The 17,980-nt window shown below is 38.7% G+C and overlaps 1 protein-coding gene across 2 annotated transcripts in view; it reads left to right on the top strand.

Annotated features, from left to right (window-relative positions):
- The window catches only part of plxna4 (plexin A4), a 289,182-nt gene that overhangs the window by 20,580 nt on the left and 250,622 nt on the right, over nt 1-17,980 (top strand). For both annotated transcript variants that reach the window (XM_066705129.1, XM_066705130.1), the window contains exon 3: nt 9,990-10,172. In XM_066705129.1, coding sequence (XP_066561226.1) covers nt 9,990-10,172 — 183 coding nt within the window. The remainder of the gene's footprint in view (nt 1-9,989; nt 10,173-17,980) is intronic.

The raw sequence follows: 17,980 nt of genomic DNA, 5'->3' as shown, positions 1-17,980 counted from the left end.
CTGACTCCCATCAGTTACAGAAAATATGACGATATGCTGAGATAGATATTGCCCGCTTAGATATATGCTGTAACTATGACTACTAGTCATCTCTATTAAAGGCAGCCAGAAACAATTCATTATAAAAAAGCAAATCAAATGTTTTTTACCTTCATTAAGTGATATATGAAAGCAGATGTGCTATACAAGTATATTTTCTTGTGATCTGAATTGCATAGGCTATACTTGAAGAATACTTTGGAAAACTGTGTGTGTATATGTGTGCGTGTGTGTGTATATATATATATATATATATTGGCCATAACATTATGTCCACTGACAGATGAAGTGAATAACACTGATAATCTCGTTATCATGGCACCTGTCAGTGGGTGGGATATATTAGGCAGCAAGTGAACATTTTGTCCTCAATGTTGATGTGTTTGAAGCAGGAAAAATGGGCAAGCGTAAAGATCTGAGCGACTTTGACAAGGGCCAAATTGTGATGGCTAGACGACTGGGTCAGAGCATCTCCAAAACTGCAGCTCTTGTGGGGTGTTCCCGGTCTGCAGTGGTCAGTACCTATCAAAAGTGGTCCAAGGAAGGAAAAGCGGTGAACCGGCGACAGGGTCATGGGTGGCCAAGGCTCATTGATCCACGTTGGGAGCGAAGGCTGGCCCGTGTGGTCCGATCCAACAGACGAGCTACTTTAGCTCAAATTGCTGAAAAAGTTCATGCTGGTTTCTGATAGAAAGGTGTCAGAACACACAGTGCATCGCAGTTTGTTGCGTATGGGGCTGCGTAGCCGCAGACCAGTCAGGGTGCCCATGCTGACCCCTGTCCACTGCCGAAAGCACCTACAATGGGCACGTGAGCATCAGAACTGGACCACGGAGCAATGGAAGAAGGTGGCCTGGTCTGATGAATCACGAGTTCAAGGTGTTGACTTGGCCTCCAAATTCCCCAGATCTCAATCCAATCGAGTATCTGTGGGATGTTGCTGGACAAACAAGTTCGATCCATTGAGGCCCCACCTCGCAACTTGCAGGACTTTTTTTTTCTTTTCTTTTTTTCTTTTTTTTAATATCACACAGATTTTTTTACAAGAATTGTGCTAGTTAGTCCCTGCTGGGTACTGATATTAAATAATGCATGGGGTTGCACGACATCAGAATACCTCAAGGATTGTGTTCAAGTTATTGTGTATTAACAACCCCAAACTGACACTGAAAAGACAAAATCACCTCGGTTGCTGTTTTGGAATGCTTAATGTACAGTATAATTGACTAACTGCTTAACTGCCGAGGGAGTAGGAGATGACAGGAAGATTTCACCAGTGCACTACTGACAAAATAAGAAAACCAAGTAAAATCCATTTAGGTTTTTGTTAAACATTTATCAGTTGCCTATACAATAATAATTTTGATTTCCACAGAAATAAATAAGTCACTTGCTAATTAAGAAATTGAGGCCAGTATTGTTGGCCATCATGAGTGCTTTGTGCTGACACTGTGGGCTGGTGGGTCCACATTCAGAGGGGAAAGTTACATTTCATAACTAGTGCCACTTTTCAAGTATTCCAACCTCTATTTTAATGTTTTTTTTCTTCCAATTAAGGCTACCCCTTAAAGGAAAAGGTTACCAGACCCAGTAGCTCAGTAGGTTGATTCCTTTATTTCGACTTGGAAGGATACTAATAAATGCTCGGTACAGTCTAATGAAATCATCCACCATAGCAGGCAGTGTACTTACATTTTAGTTCATTAAAAACAGTTTCCAGTAATATGCTGCAATCTATTGGAAGTCTTTAACAAGGCTTTGTTATTGCTGTGCTTAGGGTGTCTCTACACAGTTTGTTTGACTATGTGTTATGTTACTTTTGTTTTGGGGAGCTAGTGTATGTCTTATTATGGTTTTAGGTAGTAACATATTTTCGATATGACTTACAATGTGGCTTACAAGATCATCTTTGTTGTATTCCTGCAGTGGGAATGCTGGGAAAACAGGAAAATGTCTGCAGGTGGGACTTGATGGATGTGCTGGAGACTTTGTGTGGGGTAGAATGGACTTAATTTTGTAGGCTAGTTACCCTTGCAGTGAGTCATGGGGGTGGGGTTCAGATGAGTTTGTGCACACTGTACAGGAGCACTGCTTCCCTTCTAGTCTTTCTATAGTGGGGCAATCAGTACAAATTCAAGCAGCTGGTCTGTAGTCGAAAGGCTAAATCACCCCAATCAGTGCCATTTAGTGTCGCCTAGCCGGCTTCATTTGAAGGAATAATCAGTTTATGTAGTGTTGATTTATAAATTCACTCCTACATTTCCGGCGTGGTGTGTGAATAATAAACAGGGTTTTGTCAGCGATCAGAGCTCACTTTGTTTGTGCGTAATCACTACTTACAGCATTCTTATATTTCTCTTTTCTGTTTGGCGTTCTCTGCACTTTAAGAGGATCAAACACATGGGCTACCATCTCATAAATAAATTACTTGAACTACATTAACAGTACTATGGAATTAGTCTGCTGCACATCGAGCATACTTTTTCCTTTCTTCTGCTTCTGCATTCTTGTGGTGCATGGATAGAGGTTTCAGTTAATGGTGAAGTTTATTATGACAACAATCCATCTTTTGTTTCTGAAGAAGAACAAGTTTTGGGCTCTTGAGTTATTATGATTGGTAATTTGCTACCAATTTCATAAACTTTATCAAAAGTTATCGAACGGAGATATGCCATGGGCAAATGTGGTGATGTGATACAAGCTGTGGCCAATTGAATACAATGTGTCATGAAAAGAAAGTTGGAAAGTTGAAGTAAGAAGTTTTAAATGTCATTATCAAAATATTATCAAAAACATAAAAAAAAAAACAGTCCAGATGATTGAACTTTTGAAACAAATTAAAGGTAATCACACAGTTCTGCTTCCTCAAAGTACAGGACTTGTCTGCGTCATGTGACGGTGCAGATTATTCAGAACTTGGGAATTCTTGCTTGAGCATTATTAAGACATTTTAGAATAGTGATCTCTATTTGACGTGTCTTATTTTATATATATATATAATAGAATATAAAATGCCTAATGCAGTTAAACATTGTCCCACCACTTCATTTTTCCTGATGCCCCTTGAATTAAATGGAATACATGTCTGTATCTATGCATACATTTATCGACACCCAAGATGTAATTTTTAACAGTGACAATGAATTACTTCTCTGTGGTTGTAATTCTTTACTCATTATGAATTCTCTCCTGCATTTATTCAGTACTGTAATTAAATCTCAGTACATAGAATATAGAAAAGGTCATAATCCATCAAAATGACATTATACAGTAATTATTCAAGAATCACATCACATATCAGAAAACTGGATTTTCCACCCCTTTTTTACCGTCATTTGGAAATTATCTTTACTATTTAGATATCTTTTGTCTGTCTCCATCTGCAGCTACAGCAAAAACCACCCTCCCTCATACACCAGCTGGAACTGTGTTGCTGCTGTTTTACAATTACAAGGTTTGTCAGAAAGAAATACTAAAGACAGATATTGGACAGGGCATGTTACACATGCTTCCTTGAAATTAGGAAAATACTAGAGTGTTCAGATTTCTCTAAACTGTAGTCAACATTTGAGAGATTGAAGACATCTCTGTGGTTATTAGCTATACTGTCATTATCATAAGAAATGACATATGTCCATCCCGTGTCTTGTTCCAAGGTCCTGTTGATTAAGAGAGAAGAGTTGCATGTCTGTGTCAACGTTGCATGTGAAAGGATCTCAGGCTGAGTTTTTGGCAATAAAAATCACATTTTTAGCCCATTCTGAATTGATTTCTGCCAGCTGTGTTATACCAGCCTACTGTGACAATGCTTTGTTCTTCCTTCATTCCCGCAGGCCTAGTGCATGTGCCTTAAACTTTACTGTCGTCTAGAGTTTTCAGCTGCAGCGAATGTTTGTCATCGCTCTATTGCCACTAGGGCTGTTTAAGCCAAATCAAGGGATTTAATTATTAGTACCCATTGAGTAAAAAATTTCACTTTTTTAAGCATGTATTAATGGCTCTCTAAGCTTGTGCAACTTCAGTACCAATCGAAGAGTAACACAAAATGTATTAAATTACAGAGCATCATCCATATCATCGCTATTGGAGAACGTAGCGCATAAAGGAGAAAATACTGTGGAGTGTTACAGTGCTCGTTAAGGTTCAGGTTAATGGCTACAGAGAGCTGGTAAAGTGTCCTCCGGGTGCAGCGATGACAAAGTAGGGCACTTGGTTGTTTCTGTTTCATTTCACTCTCATCCCTTTTATACTGCTATCGCTCTCTTGCTCTTTGAGCCTTAAATTGTAGTCCTCGGTCCAGGTATTTTGCTGAATATATAGCAGTCAAAAAAAGATAAAAAAGCTTTACTCTTGTTCATGGATAGAAGCTTATCTTTCCTAGATTCTCCCCAGGCCTCATTTTTCTGTTTTTATTTTTTTTTATGACCGAGTGCTTCTCATTAAATAACACCGGAAATAATCTTTGGATCTTGGTTATCAAATATAGGCCCTATTTGCTTTATAGAGGCTCACAGAGTTATTGGAAACAACAGAGACCCTTGTATGTACCTGGGTACACTTAAGTGGAAATATATCATGATTATTTTGGGGATTGGAGTGAGGGGTAAGTTTGGGATTAGTTTTATGGAATACTTACAAAAATTAAAATATACCCAAGAGTGCCAAGCGTGACCCCCATGGAAGATTCAGTAAGAACTGTAATCTTGTTGTTTTGACAAAAAGTGAAGATCTTTGATCATCTCGTGTTTTTAAAATGCGTTGACAAACTCTGACAGGGCAAAACGACCTGCACTCCGAGACCGATTCAAGCAAGCCTCTTATCATTTGCAGCCTGCTGAATCCAAGCCCGAGCTGTGGTTATAGATTATACACCTAACACAAGCTCGAAATGGTGCCGTGCCAGTGCCAGAAAGGACCAGGAGCATTTCTGAGACACGTTTCATAGCTGTTACAGGAGGAACACCGCCGTCAGGCTGCAGGAGAGCACAGAGCGGCTGCTCAATCATCCGCGCTGATCTTAATAGAGGGCAGCGTGGATCACCGAGCGGACAGACCCGAGATATCAGAAAATCAAGAGCGAGACCAAAGAGAGAGAAACAACAACTTCTTCTCATCTAAATGTCTGATTTGTTCATTACTTATCGAAAAGAATAGGACATTCAGCTGAGTAATTATTTCAGTATGATGTATGATAGTAATAAAGATCAGCGATGGCATCATTTCCATTAAAACAAACAAAAATGTTTGCGCTTGCATGGTCCGAAGGCATTAACATTAAGAGGGGGAACGCTGATGTGACAGGGCTGTATTACTTGACTAATTTCAGCCGTGAAGAAGAAAGAGTCACACTTTGCAATGTGAAATCTGAGTTAGTTACCCACACATGCTGTTATTTTGAAGAGTATTCTCCAATAATACTAGATGACCTTGGCATCTTTGCAGGTTATGATAAATGTTCGTTACATTTTTTTTCCAGGTGTGCTAGAAAGCAGCTGTGCTTTAGCAAACCTAATGTTATTGCACTTAAAATGCTGCAGCTCTGACAAAGAAAAAGCTCTGGCAGCTGCACTTTGCACTTTCTTCGTGTTGACCTTGTGTTCTTACTTTGCATTCATAATGCACTAAAAACTAAATAGGAACCAGGTGAGATGGAACAGATGATTTATGGACTTCCAAGGCAAGGCCTATCTTTGTGCCATCTGGGGTTAATGGATGCATATAATGAAGGGAGAGACTTAAGAAAGAAAGTTTACAAATGAGAGGAGGCCATTCGACTCATCATGCCCGGAAGTGGGATTTTAAATATATTCATATTTTTATATTTTAAATGTATTTTAAATATACTTAAATGTATAATCAATTTAAAATATGTAGAAATTAACCTCTCTGTATATTTTGCATGACTATATAGGCCTACGTCTCCCACTACAACACGGCACTGAGTGCTGGATGGAAGGTGTACCCCCCTGACACGCTACAATATTTATTCATTCTGTATGGGTATGCTAACCATTTCTGGTAAATATTGCTTGCGTTGCTAAAATCAAGTCCAGTGATTGCTGCATTGCTCCTCGTACTGTTTGTGCAGTCTTTTTTTTTTCTCTCACTTTTTATATCATGCTAATGTCTATGCACTTTGAAGTTTCATGCACTGAATGTTGAGCCTTCCTAAAATTACATCCCTAAACCACTGTGCTTAATGTTTCTTTTTTCAGGCTGGGGGCTTTCCTCTCTTCTCTGCAGTGTTACAAAAAATAGACTGGATTCCTACATTATTTTTTCCAGAACATTCCAATTAAATTACTATGCATTTCAGAATACTGGCTTATCCATAACCTTCAAACATCCATATTCCTACAGTCTGATGAGACAGTGAGAGCATAAAAGAGAACAAACAGGAAGGATGGCTTATTTAGCATGGTTATTATGTTGGAGTGCACACCATATTTGGTTACCAAATTAGAGACAACACAGCTTCTTTGTGAGCTACAGGCAGTCTGAATGATCCTATTCTCTTGTTTTGGGAAACATTCATAGACGATGCATTGATAGAATGGCTTAGATGTAATATAAGATACTATGGTAAATTTGTTTAGACATAGGGACACAGAGTATGAAATTGACAGATGTAGGGCCGTCACATGAGTGTTAAGACTGAAGAGCTACATTCATGCTATTAACTTTTTCGTTTTTTTTTTAATGTCTGTTTTTGTTTTGTTTGTTTCTTGGGAAGCCTTATGGCAACTGCATGCTGCCAATGTCCCACACTTTGTTTTATGCCTTAATGGAAATGCATTCTAACCATAACACCACTGCAATATGAATACAAATATTTAGAAGACAATATACATTTAAAGTTATTTTTTTTATTCTTATTTACAGTTAACGTTAAGTATGTGCACAGAATTCATAGCTTATTGGAATATCTCTGAATCTGATCAGGTACCTTTTGATTTCAAAAACTCCATAAATACAGTACTGTGCAAAAGTTTTAGGCAGGTGTGAAAAAATGCTTTAAAGTAAGAATGCTTTAAAAAATAGACCTGTTAATAGATTATATTTATCAATTAACTAAATGCAAAGTGAGTGAACAGAAGATTTGGTGTGACCACCCTTTGCCTTCAAAACAGCATCAATTCTTCCAGGTACACTTGCACAAAGTCAGAGATTTTGTAGGCATATAGTCAGGTGTATGATTAAACAATTATACCAAACAGGTGCTAATGATCATCAATTCAATATGTAGGTTGAAACACAATCATTAACTGAAACAGAAACAGCTGTGTAGGAGGAATAAAACTGGGTGAGGAACAGCCAAACAGTTCACTGTCCAAAGTCATACACCATGGCAAGACTGAGGTAGTTCTACTGCATCAGCAAGGTCTCTCCCAGGCAGAAATTTCAAGGCAGGTTTCCAGATGTGCTGTCCAAGCTCTTTTGAAGAAGCACAAAGAAACAGGCAACGTTGAGGACCATAGACGCAGCGGTCGGCCAAGGAAACTTACAGCAGCAGATGAAAGATGCATCATGCTTACTTCCCTTCACAATCAGAAGATGTCCATCAGTGCCATCAGCTCAGAACTAGCAGAAAACAGTGGGACCCTGGTACACCCATCTACTGTCCGGAGAAGTCTGGTCAGAAGTGGCCTTCATGGAAGACTTGCGGCCAAAAAGCCGACGTGGAAACAAGGCCAAGTGAGTCAACTATGCACGAAAACACAGGAACTGGGGTGCAGAAAAATGGCAGCAGGTACTCTGGACTGATGGCTTTAGCAGAAGGGCTGGAGAGCGGTACACGAATGAGTGTCTGCAGGCAACAGTGAAGCATGGTGGAGGTTCCTTGCAAATTTGTTCAGAATGAATGGTCTCCTCAATGCTGAGAAGTACAGGCAGATACTTATCCATCATGCAATACCATCATGGAGGCATCTGATTTGCCACAAATTTATTCTGCAGCATGACAATGACCCCAAACATACTAAAAGTTATATGAAAGTCATTGAGAACTATCTTCAGCGTGAAGAAGTCTTGAGTACGAGATGAGATCTTATGACCTTCTGGGCTTTGACTTGACATGAAGGGATTTGCATTGTTTATTGTGGGGGAGTTGTGCACAAACTGCCTAATAAACAGTGACTAAGTGACTCAAGACCATTAGATTTTGACCATTAGATTTTAACCAGGAGATCAAGAGAAAGGAGTAGGCTAGATAAGTATTTAATCTTCACAGCTAAGACATTTTATGATTAGGGCTTCTTTCCCTCTCATTTGGAACATAGGAGAAAAAAAACCTATTGAACTTAAGAATTCAGGTGTTCATATATATTGATAAGGAAGTATACAAAATACATTTTTATTCAGAAAGCATAGTGATAAAATGTTTGATCCTAAAGGGAAAGGCACATAGCATTTGCAAGTGTAAGAAGATACAACTTTTTCTTCTGTTTGCTACTTAAAGCTCAATATCATGAATATCTGTAAGCGGTCACTTTCATACCTGATCAGATATATCTGATGACCTGTAGCCACATTAAGGATTCCTCTTGTTGGGCTTCCACAGTGAGATGCTTGTTTAGCCCAAACCCACAGAACTGGAAACCCCTTTAAACCAGTAGACACCATGGACAAGCAAATGGAGTCTTAGCTGGAGCATTTTTTTTTTAAGAGTAAGCAAAAGCCAGTAATATAGCAGCTAGCGTAGAGCTGATACATGGCCACTGCAAATGATGTAAGACAGCATAAGAAAGACTAACATTGCAGAAAGCAGATACATCATGTAGCTACACTTCTAACAAGGCCCTCACTCTAAATGAACACCATTAGTCTGGTTTGGCAGGCAGGGTCCACTGGGCCTAGCTCAGTCTGACAGCAAAGCATTTGTAAAGGTCAGATATTAAGAAAAAAATATCACCAGTTTCAATTTCCAAGTAGAAATCCGGAATTATTCTGTATCGTTTGAGTTTCAGCCCTGACTTGCCTTCTTTTCTTCCTTTTTTCTTTTTTTGATGCGACTTTCATATCAAACAGTCGATCCTTTTTGCACACAACCCTCTACTGTTTATTTTGCTTTTGTCCTTTTGAAAACCCCAGGGTGACCAACAGTAGTGTTGTTGCTGTAGCCTTTGTGCCTCACAACCCATGTTTCTGTAGAGCAAGTGCCATTGTCTCAACTGATGGGTTAGCTCTCCAGTGAAATAATTACTAGAAAAGGCTGCCCCTTCTAAAGGCAGAGGCTGTGAGATGGTTTAAAACAAGTGTCATTGTAAGTTGTAACTCTTTTGTAAAGTAAAATCTATTATTTAGTTTCCTTGGTTAGAATTATGGTCATTAAAAAAGAGAAATGTAAGCTCTGCTAAGTCTTGACAGTGACAGGCATCATGGTTAGGATTGGCTGTTTTCCCCAGCAGTGTTCTTTCCATTTGCTACACTGTTGGCACGGGTCCATTGCGTTCATTAGTAGACACAAATGTACATTAAAATGTAACTACACATACATCTGCAAAATAACTCATTTGGTTTGGTTTTGGCTCATTATGCCTTGCTGATTTTAATTAATGTAAATGGATTGAAACACTAATGCAGACATGAATGTGTAGTTGTTATTATTAGTTGAACTTGCACTTTGCTTCACAGAGCTCATTTCTGGGCCCTTTGAAACATGTTGGGGAATACTTTTATGTTGAAAGCCTCAAAGAGTAGACCAAAGCAAGAGACCTAAATCAGCTGGCTGTGCAATGATAGGTTCAGACTTTGAACCTTCTTTTATAGATGTGTTGCTTATTTGACTGTGCCTTTTTTTCTTTTCTTTTTAAAAATACAGCGCTTTTTCTTTTCCAGTGTGACTTGCCTTCCAAACTAGAAGCTGGCAGAGCCTCGAAGGAAAAAAAAAAAAAAAAAAAAAACTCTCAGAAATGTAATCTTGGGAAAATGTTCTGTCTTCTTGTCTGCAGCTTTTAACAATCGATGACAATTTCTGTGGGTTGGATATGAACGCGCCACTGGGAGTATCAGAGCTGGTGCGGGGGATCCCTCTGTTCTCCGAGGAGTCTGATCGAATGACCTCAGTCATTGCGTACGTCTACAAGAACCACTCCCTGGCCTTCATTGGCACCAAGAGCGGCAAGCTGAAAAAGGTAGGGCTTGTATTTGGGTTATATATACACACACACACACACACACACACTGGTGGTCACCATTTTGGACGTTCTGTGATATTCAGTGATAGTCCTACTGAAATTACAACTTACAAGGCAAGAATTGGAATGAACATGTGATTGCTATGAAAATCTACTTGATCCCTAATGTCATTGCCTGTGTTCGAGCAATTGCTCACATCCAATTTTGAGCTGATTTTGTTTTTCCTGTTAATTACCTGTAATTGGTAACCATGTTGACATAATGCTCTATGGGAAGAATTTGATTTTCTTATTTTACAGTACTTGGAGAAAATGCTTGTTTACACTGGCTAATGTCTTGTTTTTTCACGGTGATCTAGAAGGAAATATTAGCATCCTAAAACTAAGTATATTATTAATCTGCTATCTGCATACATTAAATCCCAATTACATAACAACATATGATAAATGTTTTTTGTTTTTTTTAATCAGAATAGGAAAGAGTTGTGGTTTGTCTTAATTTTACTTCCAAAACATATTTGTTGTATTTTCCATTATTTTTCATGGGATGCAGGAAGTATTGCTTTGGGGATATGGGGATATACTACATCTCTGCCCTGATCTGTTTTATGGAAATGAATCCCCTTTTCATAGTTTATTTTTCACACTGGACACTATATTTTCATTAATATTTATTTTGCTGTGAAATGGCATTAAAGTGGACTTGTTGCAGATACTTTGAATTTCATTTTCTGAGTTTCTCCATTCGCTTGGCCACTGCGATATGCGTATACATATTACATGATGACTAAGTCAAACATTAAATGTAATTTATTGTGCCTCTTCCTGTAAAAATAAATCTCTGATTTTCTCCAGAGTATAAAGCCATGAGTTGGGCATTTCCACAGTCAGGGGGACTTTTTGGTGTTTGATTGAATTACTCCCCCTGCCCCTTCATTCGTATGTTTCTTTGAAAACTTAAGTATGTGATTAGAAAGCTTGAGTTTGCCTCTTTTGATCAAGATTGATAATGCAGCTTATTCACAGAGATGATTGTGGCTTGTGCAATGTTAGAGAACATGGGAAATTTAGCAAGGAGAGTAAGATGTAGAACCAGTATTGTGGTGTTTTTTTTTTAATAATAAATGGAAAAGAATGTCAGAAATTGTTATTAAATTACTGCAAATGGTAATCGGATTCATCATTAAGACTATTCATCAGTGGGCTTTTATAAATATGATTTGTTTCCGGGAATCATGAGAGTTTTTGGCTTGTTGTTTTATTTGGATGGTCATGAGTTTAACTCCAGGCATGCAGGACATACAGTTTTGAAAATTCTATACAAAGTCTAAACTACATGTGTGTTTGCATTCCAGTATTGCAGCACTTTCTAGGATTCCTGCTCTAGTAGTCAACAAGGCAGAGAGGCAGACTTTACCAGTAGGCAAGATTTATGCCAGGCACTGCACTGTACAAGTATATACATATGCAGTAGATATACAACATTGCTGAATTGCCCTTAATGCAATGTTGCCTTTCTAGGAGAATGATTCTGTAGTGTTAAATTTGGGTTTCTTCAGAAGTTGCAAAAAGAACAAAGGTGCAAATCTTTTGCCACATACGGAGTACTTTATCTATCACTCCAAACTGAGTGCCATTCAGTTGCAAACCGCGCTGAAGAAAGCTGTATTAAAAAAACATCCCCCCTGCTGGATGGAATGACAAAAGAATAATTAAAAGAGAAAAATAAACATTTTCTCTTCAGCTTTAATCAGTGGTTATGACAGATGCTGAAATGTTTCCTACCACTCTGAAGTCACTGCAGTCTCACTGGAAACAACAGCTGATGATGTCACTGCCTTTAAAGGAGGCAACAGACCCAAAACAATGCAATACTATATCACAGTTCACAGTCCCGAGGGGCTAATCAAATGTACCTCTTCAGTTTCTGTCATAAATAATAAGGAGGAGGAGGGACAGAGGCAAGAATCTACATATCCAATATGGTTTGAGATGCCATACTATGAACACGTTTTACAAACAAAAAGTTACTATCATGCTTTGTCAGTTTTATCTGCACGGTTATGATCTAATTTGTTTCCATTGTGAAACGGGATGCTAGAGTATACCATGGAACAATAAACATTAATAGGTTCTGAAATCTCTGGAGAAAATCGCTGTTGCATTTTCATAAGGATGTCACATAAATGCAAGAAACTCGAAACTGTTTTGTTTATGTGGGCGATTGCTTTCCATGCTGTATTGTGGCCAACCTCAGACCAAATGTGGTTATAGTTTTGAGGAGCTATATTCTGTTGGATGACAGCAGCTCGGCTTTACTAAAGCGTGTTTTTATTGCTTTTTCTTGTGATCCATGCAGCTGTATTCCAGCAATGGATAACTGTTAATTACAGTCAACGTGTGTCACACCAAGGGTAAACTTAGAGACAATCTCTAGTGTTCTTCTGATACTGCTTAATCCCAATTAGTAATGCCTGAACACTTTTATTGGTTGCACTGCAGTAAAACCAACTGGAGTAAGATGTCACGCTGGGCTACTAATGCACTGCCACAGACCTTGCTCAGGAAAAGTGTTCAATATGATCACTAGTTAACCTTGATGACTGAACCCCTCAAGACAGGCTTGCTTTTCTTTCTTTCATCCCTTCTTTCTTTTTATCTCTGCCGAAGTTCAGTCACAAAATAGAAGATGCCGATATGCATCTTTTTTTAGTGTAAAAAAATTAATAAAACGAGGGCTAGAGATGGTTAAACAGCCAAATGTAGGAATGGCACAGTAGTAGTACCAAAGGTTTCTCATCCTGGCTTGTTGGCCACACCCTCACTTCCACACAAGACTCCATTGATTCTTTCTTGGAGAGCACATCAATACAGCAAAGCCCTTCCTCCTCCTCTTCAAACGTACTGCTGTTGATTTAAAAATCCCACTGCTGTGCAGCTCCGAAGGGCAACTTGATGCTGTTTTAAGGGAGAAGTATACAAAGCCATTTCTTTGAAAGCATTCTGCTCCCCTTTCCTTGAAAACCATTAAAAGTCTGACTGGGCTCATCTGTTGATGTGCGATGACAGTAGGGGACCCTCGACACAATGCAGATTATTTAAATTGTTTCAGGAACAGAAGCCAGTGGAGCAGGGGATTAACTGCTAAGAGCTAATGATGAAATATGCCTTAGGACAGTGCCATGCATATTGCGAGTGAATATTTAACACTCTCTCTGCTGCTTGGCGATTTTTACAGCCGTAGAAAACAAAGCACGGTGGGATTTGGTGGTTATCATTTGAAAGCGCGCTACACTTTGGACCAGCAAAAAAACGCGTAGTTTATTTTCTTTCTTTCTTTTTCTGGTACTAAAATAAAAAGAGTCTTCCTTGTACGTCTTCATAAATACATGGTTACAATGTGTCCTAATGGTCTGATTGCATCACATACGGCAATCCAGTCTGTGGGCATCGCTCAGGACTGTGGGGATTAAACACAGTGCTGCTATCAGAGCTGTGTCGATTTAATAGACAGTATTGGGAATTAATTACTAGCTTAGCTCGTGGGTCTCTGTGCTTCTGATTTTCCTAGTTAAATAAAACAAAAAATAAACCATTGACTGGGACTGAAAGTTCAGACACACCCCAGTGAGCCTCTAGAGGGCATTGTTTCAGTTCATGGTTGGGAATATGCACTGGAGTGTTTTCATGACATCTTACAGTGCTTTACATATTTTGCATGAGCCAAGTTCGGAATGGAGTATGTAGAGATGCACACATTTCGGAGGTCATACAGAGGGAGGAAATGTGAGATGAGGGGGTGCTCTTCGCTGATTTGTTTTTGCCAAAACACTCCAAACTGAAATACGACACTAATGGACAGGTGTCTGGCTCCCAGTGTTCACATGGGTAAGTGATAGTGAATTAAGCAGACAAGAGCAAGTTGGCACCAAAAAATCTATTTCTCTTGCTTTTAGAATTCGATTTTAAAGTATCCTCCTTCAAGTTGCCACCTGGATGACACCTGGGTTTTTCTATTTAGACTCTTCATGTGGTTAGCAGCGCTTTTCAAAGTGGACTGTCCAGGACACAGCCAACACATTAATTGACTAGACAGCCCATTCTGTATTTTACCTGAGATTCATTACGGACCTGACAGCCCTGTTAAATTCCATATCATGGCTCTGCAATTGGAAAGGGTTTGCGGGAGGGAGGGTTGCCCTACATTTCCTCTTTGGAATCGCCTGGCATTTGCTCTGGCTGGGCCTTTCACCCGGCTTTTGTTTTACAAAGAACCAATGCATTGTTTTGCTTACATCTTATTTTCATAATGACTTTGGGTTTGCTTAGGCCTCCCAAAGTTTTTTTTTTTTTTTTAGGGGTGGGGTGGGGTGGGGGTGGGCTGTTATGTCAGGAGGCAAACTACAAATTAAAACTGAAGCACCATAATGGCATGGGAACAGAAGTGGTTCATCTTACAAAAGTTCCCGCAAGCAAGAATGTAAGAAACCATTTAGAAAAGCACTAATCCAGAAACTCAGTCTCTCTGTTATGCCAGGCAAGTTCAGCAGCAACAACAACAACAAAAACAGAAGCAGCAAGTTGTGGTTCTTCGGTGTTAAGTACCTTTATTTCAGCGAATCTGAAAACACAGTTAAGCTAATGAAAGACAAGAATAAGGAAGCCTCTTAACTTGACTGTGGTGAGCTGTGCCTTATTTTAGGAAAGGCCTCTGCTACAGTAAGTGCAAATTGGATTAAAAATAGCTCCACACCTCATGCATGTGATGTCTTCAAGGAGCTATCCAACTGAGTATTTGTGGTTGTACTATTGTTTTTTTTGTATCTGGAGTGACAGTTTAATAATTAATAAGAACCAAATGGCTAGGGAAATTGGATACATCATGCCATATTCCTTCATAATTCCTAGCCAGTTTTCCCTCAATATACATTGTATTCCTGCTTCAGCTCCGGAGCATAGTTTTTCTATTGCAATTCTGCAATGAAATATGCCTTTAATAGTTTTAAATCATATCTAAAAGTCAGATTGAGTTTGCGAAATTGGCAGTTTATGCTAATCAACAAACATGTATCAAGAAGACATCAGAGATAGACAAATTCCTTTAAAAATAGTTTAAGAAAATCACTTCCACAAACACTTCAGCTTTCTAATATGGAAAATAGTAAATCAGTTAATCCCTGGAAGCGTTCTGAAACTAGAATGTTTTAGGGTAGGTAGCTATATTTTTTAAAGGCAAGATCATTTTGCACAGAAAAAAGAAAGACACTAAGAAAATGTCTATGTAAAATATGTGTGCAGCCATTCATAAAAATGACCATTTAAACTGAATTCATCCCTTAATAATATGATTGGTATGACTGTAATCTGACAGGAATAAAATATACTCCTATTCTGTGCTTTCCTACGCACTGATATCACAATGATAAAGATTCAAACACTGAAGTACTGTGTAACCATAACACTAAAAGGCAGAGTGAGTTTTATTAGGTGCTTTTTGCTTAAATCAGTCTAATTCTACTGTGCCAATGAACAAATGGAAGGGTGTTAAGTATCAATGGGGATCAGTGCTTCATTCAAAGACAAAAAAGAGAGAGAAAGAGAGCGAGGAACGCTGTCGCATCGTTGCGAGCAAGTGCAAAACAAACCGTGACTGTTTAAATCTCTTTACACAGCCCAACTACTTCCTTTCTTTCATTTCAGTCATAATTAGCGTGTCTGGGTTATGTTCCAAAACTACTGGCACAGTTTTGTTTACTAGGAATTTATTTTGGGGTTATGAGTAAAGCTGCCTTCTCAAAAGAATTGTAAACAGGCATTTTTATGGCCTTGATATTTTTTACTGGGAAATGGTGGGTATATACATTTTAATCCCTTACCCTCTCCCTTCCCTATCCTCTTTTCATGTTGCTAAAACAAAGCGCAGTCAAAGTGAAATAGGAAATAATACATCTTTATATATTCAAAAGCCTCTGAATATGGGATTTAAAGTGGTCTGGAAACTCCACTGTCCTGAGCATGGCTTGTTCATATGTTATCAGTTTTAAACTTGGGGTTGATGACTGGAGTTGGTGGTTGGATGTGAAAGACTAGAATTTCACAGATTCTACAACTCTGACTCGCTGTCTCCTCTCTACCCTCTACGCGGGAAAGAAATCTTGAATGTCTTATGGGCACTCATCCAAGATCCAGCTGTATATAGGATCACTAATGTATTTGTTGTCTTCGAAGACTTGTAGCGTTTTAGTGGATGTTTTCTGTCTGAAGCTCAGGTTTGCATGACTCATAATTATGTATATATGTGCATGTGTCTCAGCTGCAGTCAGTTGAAGTTTCTTGCAAGGACAAGTTGGATTATGTTGCCAACTTCTATAGACCATTGATGATACTTACATAAAGTGCTGTTGGTGATCATATTTACAGTTTTTTTGAAAAATGCTGAAACTACCTTTTGCTATCACCACACTAATTATGTCAGGGAATTTGTTTTAACTGACAATAACTCAACCCAACAAAACTGTCAAAATATGCTCTCGCTTCCCCTATCCAGTTGCTGTGGAATATGAAAACTGAAGATGCACCTCAGTCCCCATCTTCTTGACTGTTACACATCTGCAGTTTGATTTTCATTTAGTTTAGGAAACTATATTTATTTGTTTACTCTTCACAAAGAACACTGTCTCAGTTGTGAAAAGCGCCCTGTTCTGCAAGAAGTGTGGGTTTTTAGGACCGTTTCTGATGAACAAATTAAATACGATGAGCAAATACAGATACATGGTATACATGTATGCATGTGCACATGTATTTATATATGTATGCATGTGTGTATTTGTTTATTTGACACTTCATACTCAATTTATTTTTGTTCCATTTACCATTCTGTTACTGTGAAATTATCATTGGAGTTAATAACCTTGTTAGGTCCAATGGTACTGCATTTTCTAAGGGCTGCCAATTGGAGCTATGTAATTGTCAAAGACTTGTTCATACAGCAGTGGTGATTGGGCTGTTGATTGTGGTAATGTCTGAGTGCATTCTGGTAATGAGTTTCCACTAGGCCTGTAAGTGTTTCCTGTGTTATGCTTTAATGCCTGTTGCCCTCTGACCCATGTTATGCAAAGGAGGCACATATTAGGCACTCTAATGTGTGTTGCGTTTTTCTCTCGTAATAAGCTCTCTCCACATACTTCACAATCAAATAAGGTTTGTTTTTAGACCATTTTCTTAAACCGTTTCGTATCGTGTGAACACTGGCTTGATTAATTGAGCATAAAGGTAATGTCTGTGCATAAGTATTATCTCTGCAGAAAAATAGTGACTTTCAGCTGCATAAAAACATTTGAAAGGGCCTGAGTTAACCAACCCCATGTGGGCACTAGTTGTTAAGGAGATGAAAGGCCCTTTTTTGGTCATTTAAATGGGAGAAATATACAGCTGGCACAATTACGGATTTCGCTTCAACTTACAGAGCCATTAATCATGTCAGGGCACCGGTTTGACTCCAGTCCTTTTCCACAGGCTTCACAAGTATAAAGAACAGCATTGCTAACTCTTAAGGAATGGGCATCCATGCAAAGTAATATCTTATAAATGAACCCACATCCATGGTTCCACTGCTCATCTCTGTTTCTCGTTTGTGCCATATTTCACTCTTCATGGGGTTGCTGTTTTGTTTTTCCTTTTTAATACATCTCTTTGTTCAATACAATAACATGATATCATCTGCATTCTAGATATTTGGGAGATGTGCAAGTATGCATGTTGGGTGTATGTTGCCTTGTATTATAGCGTACAATATGCTGCATTTA

This window comes from Amia ocellicauda, chromosome 5 (assembly GCF_036373705.1).
Source record: "Amia ocellicauda isolate fAmiCal2 chromosome 5, fAmiCal2.hap1, whole genome shotgun sequence".
Lineage (NCBI taxonomy): Eukaryota > Metazoa > Chordata > Actinopteri > Amiiformes > Amiidae > Amia > Amia ocellicauda.
The sequence above is the reverse complement of the archived record's forward strand: the minus strand, read 5'-3'. Positions and strand labels throughout refer to the sequence as shown.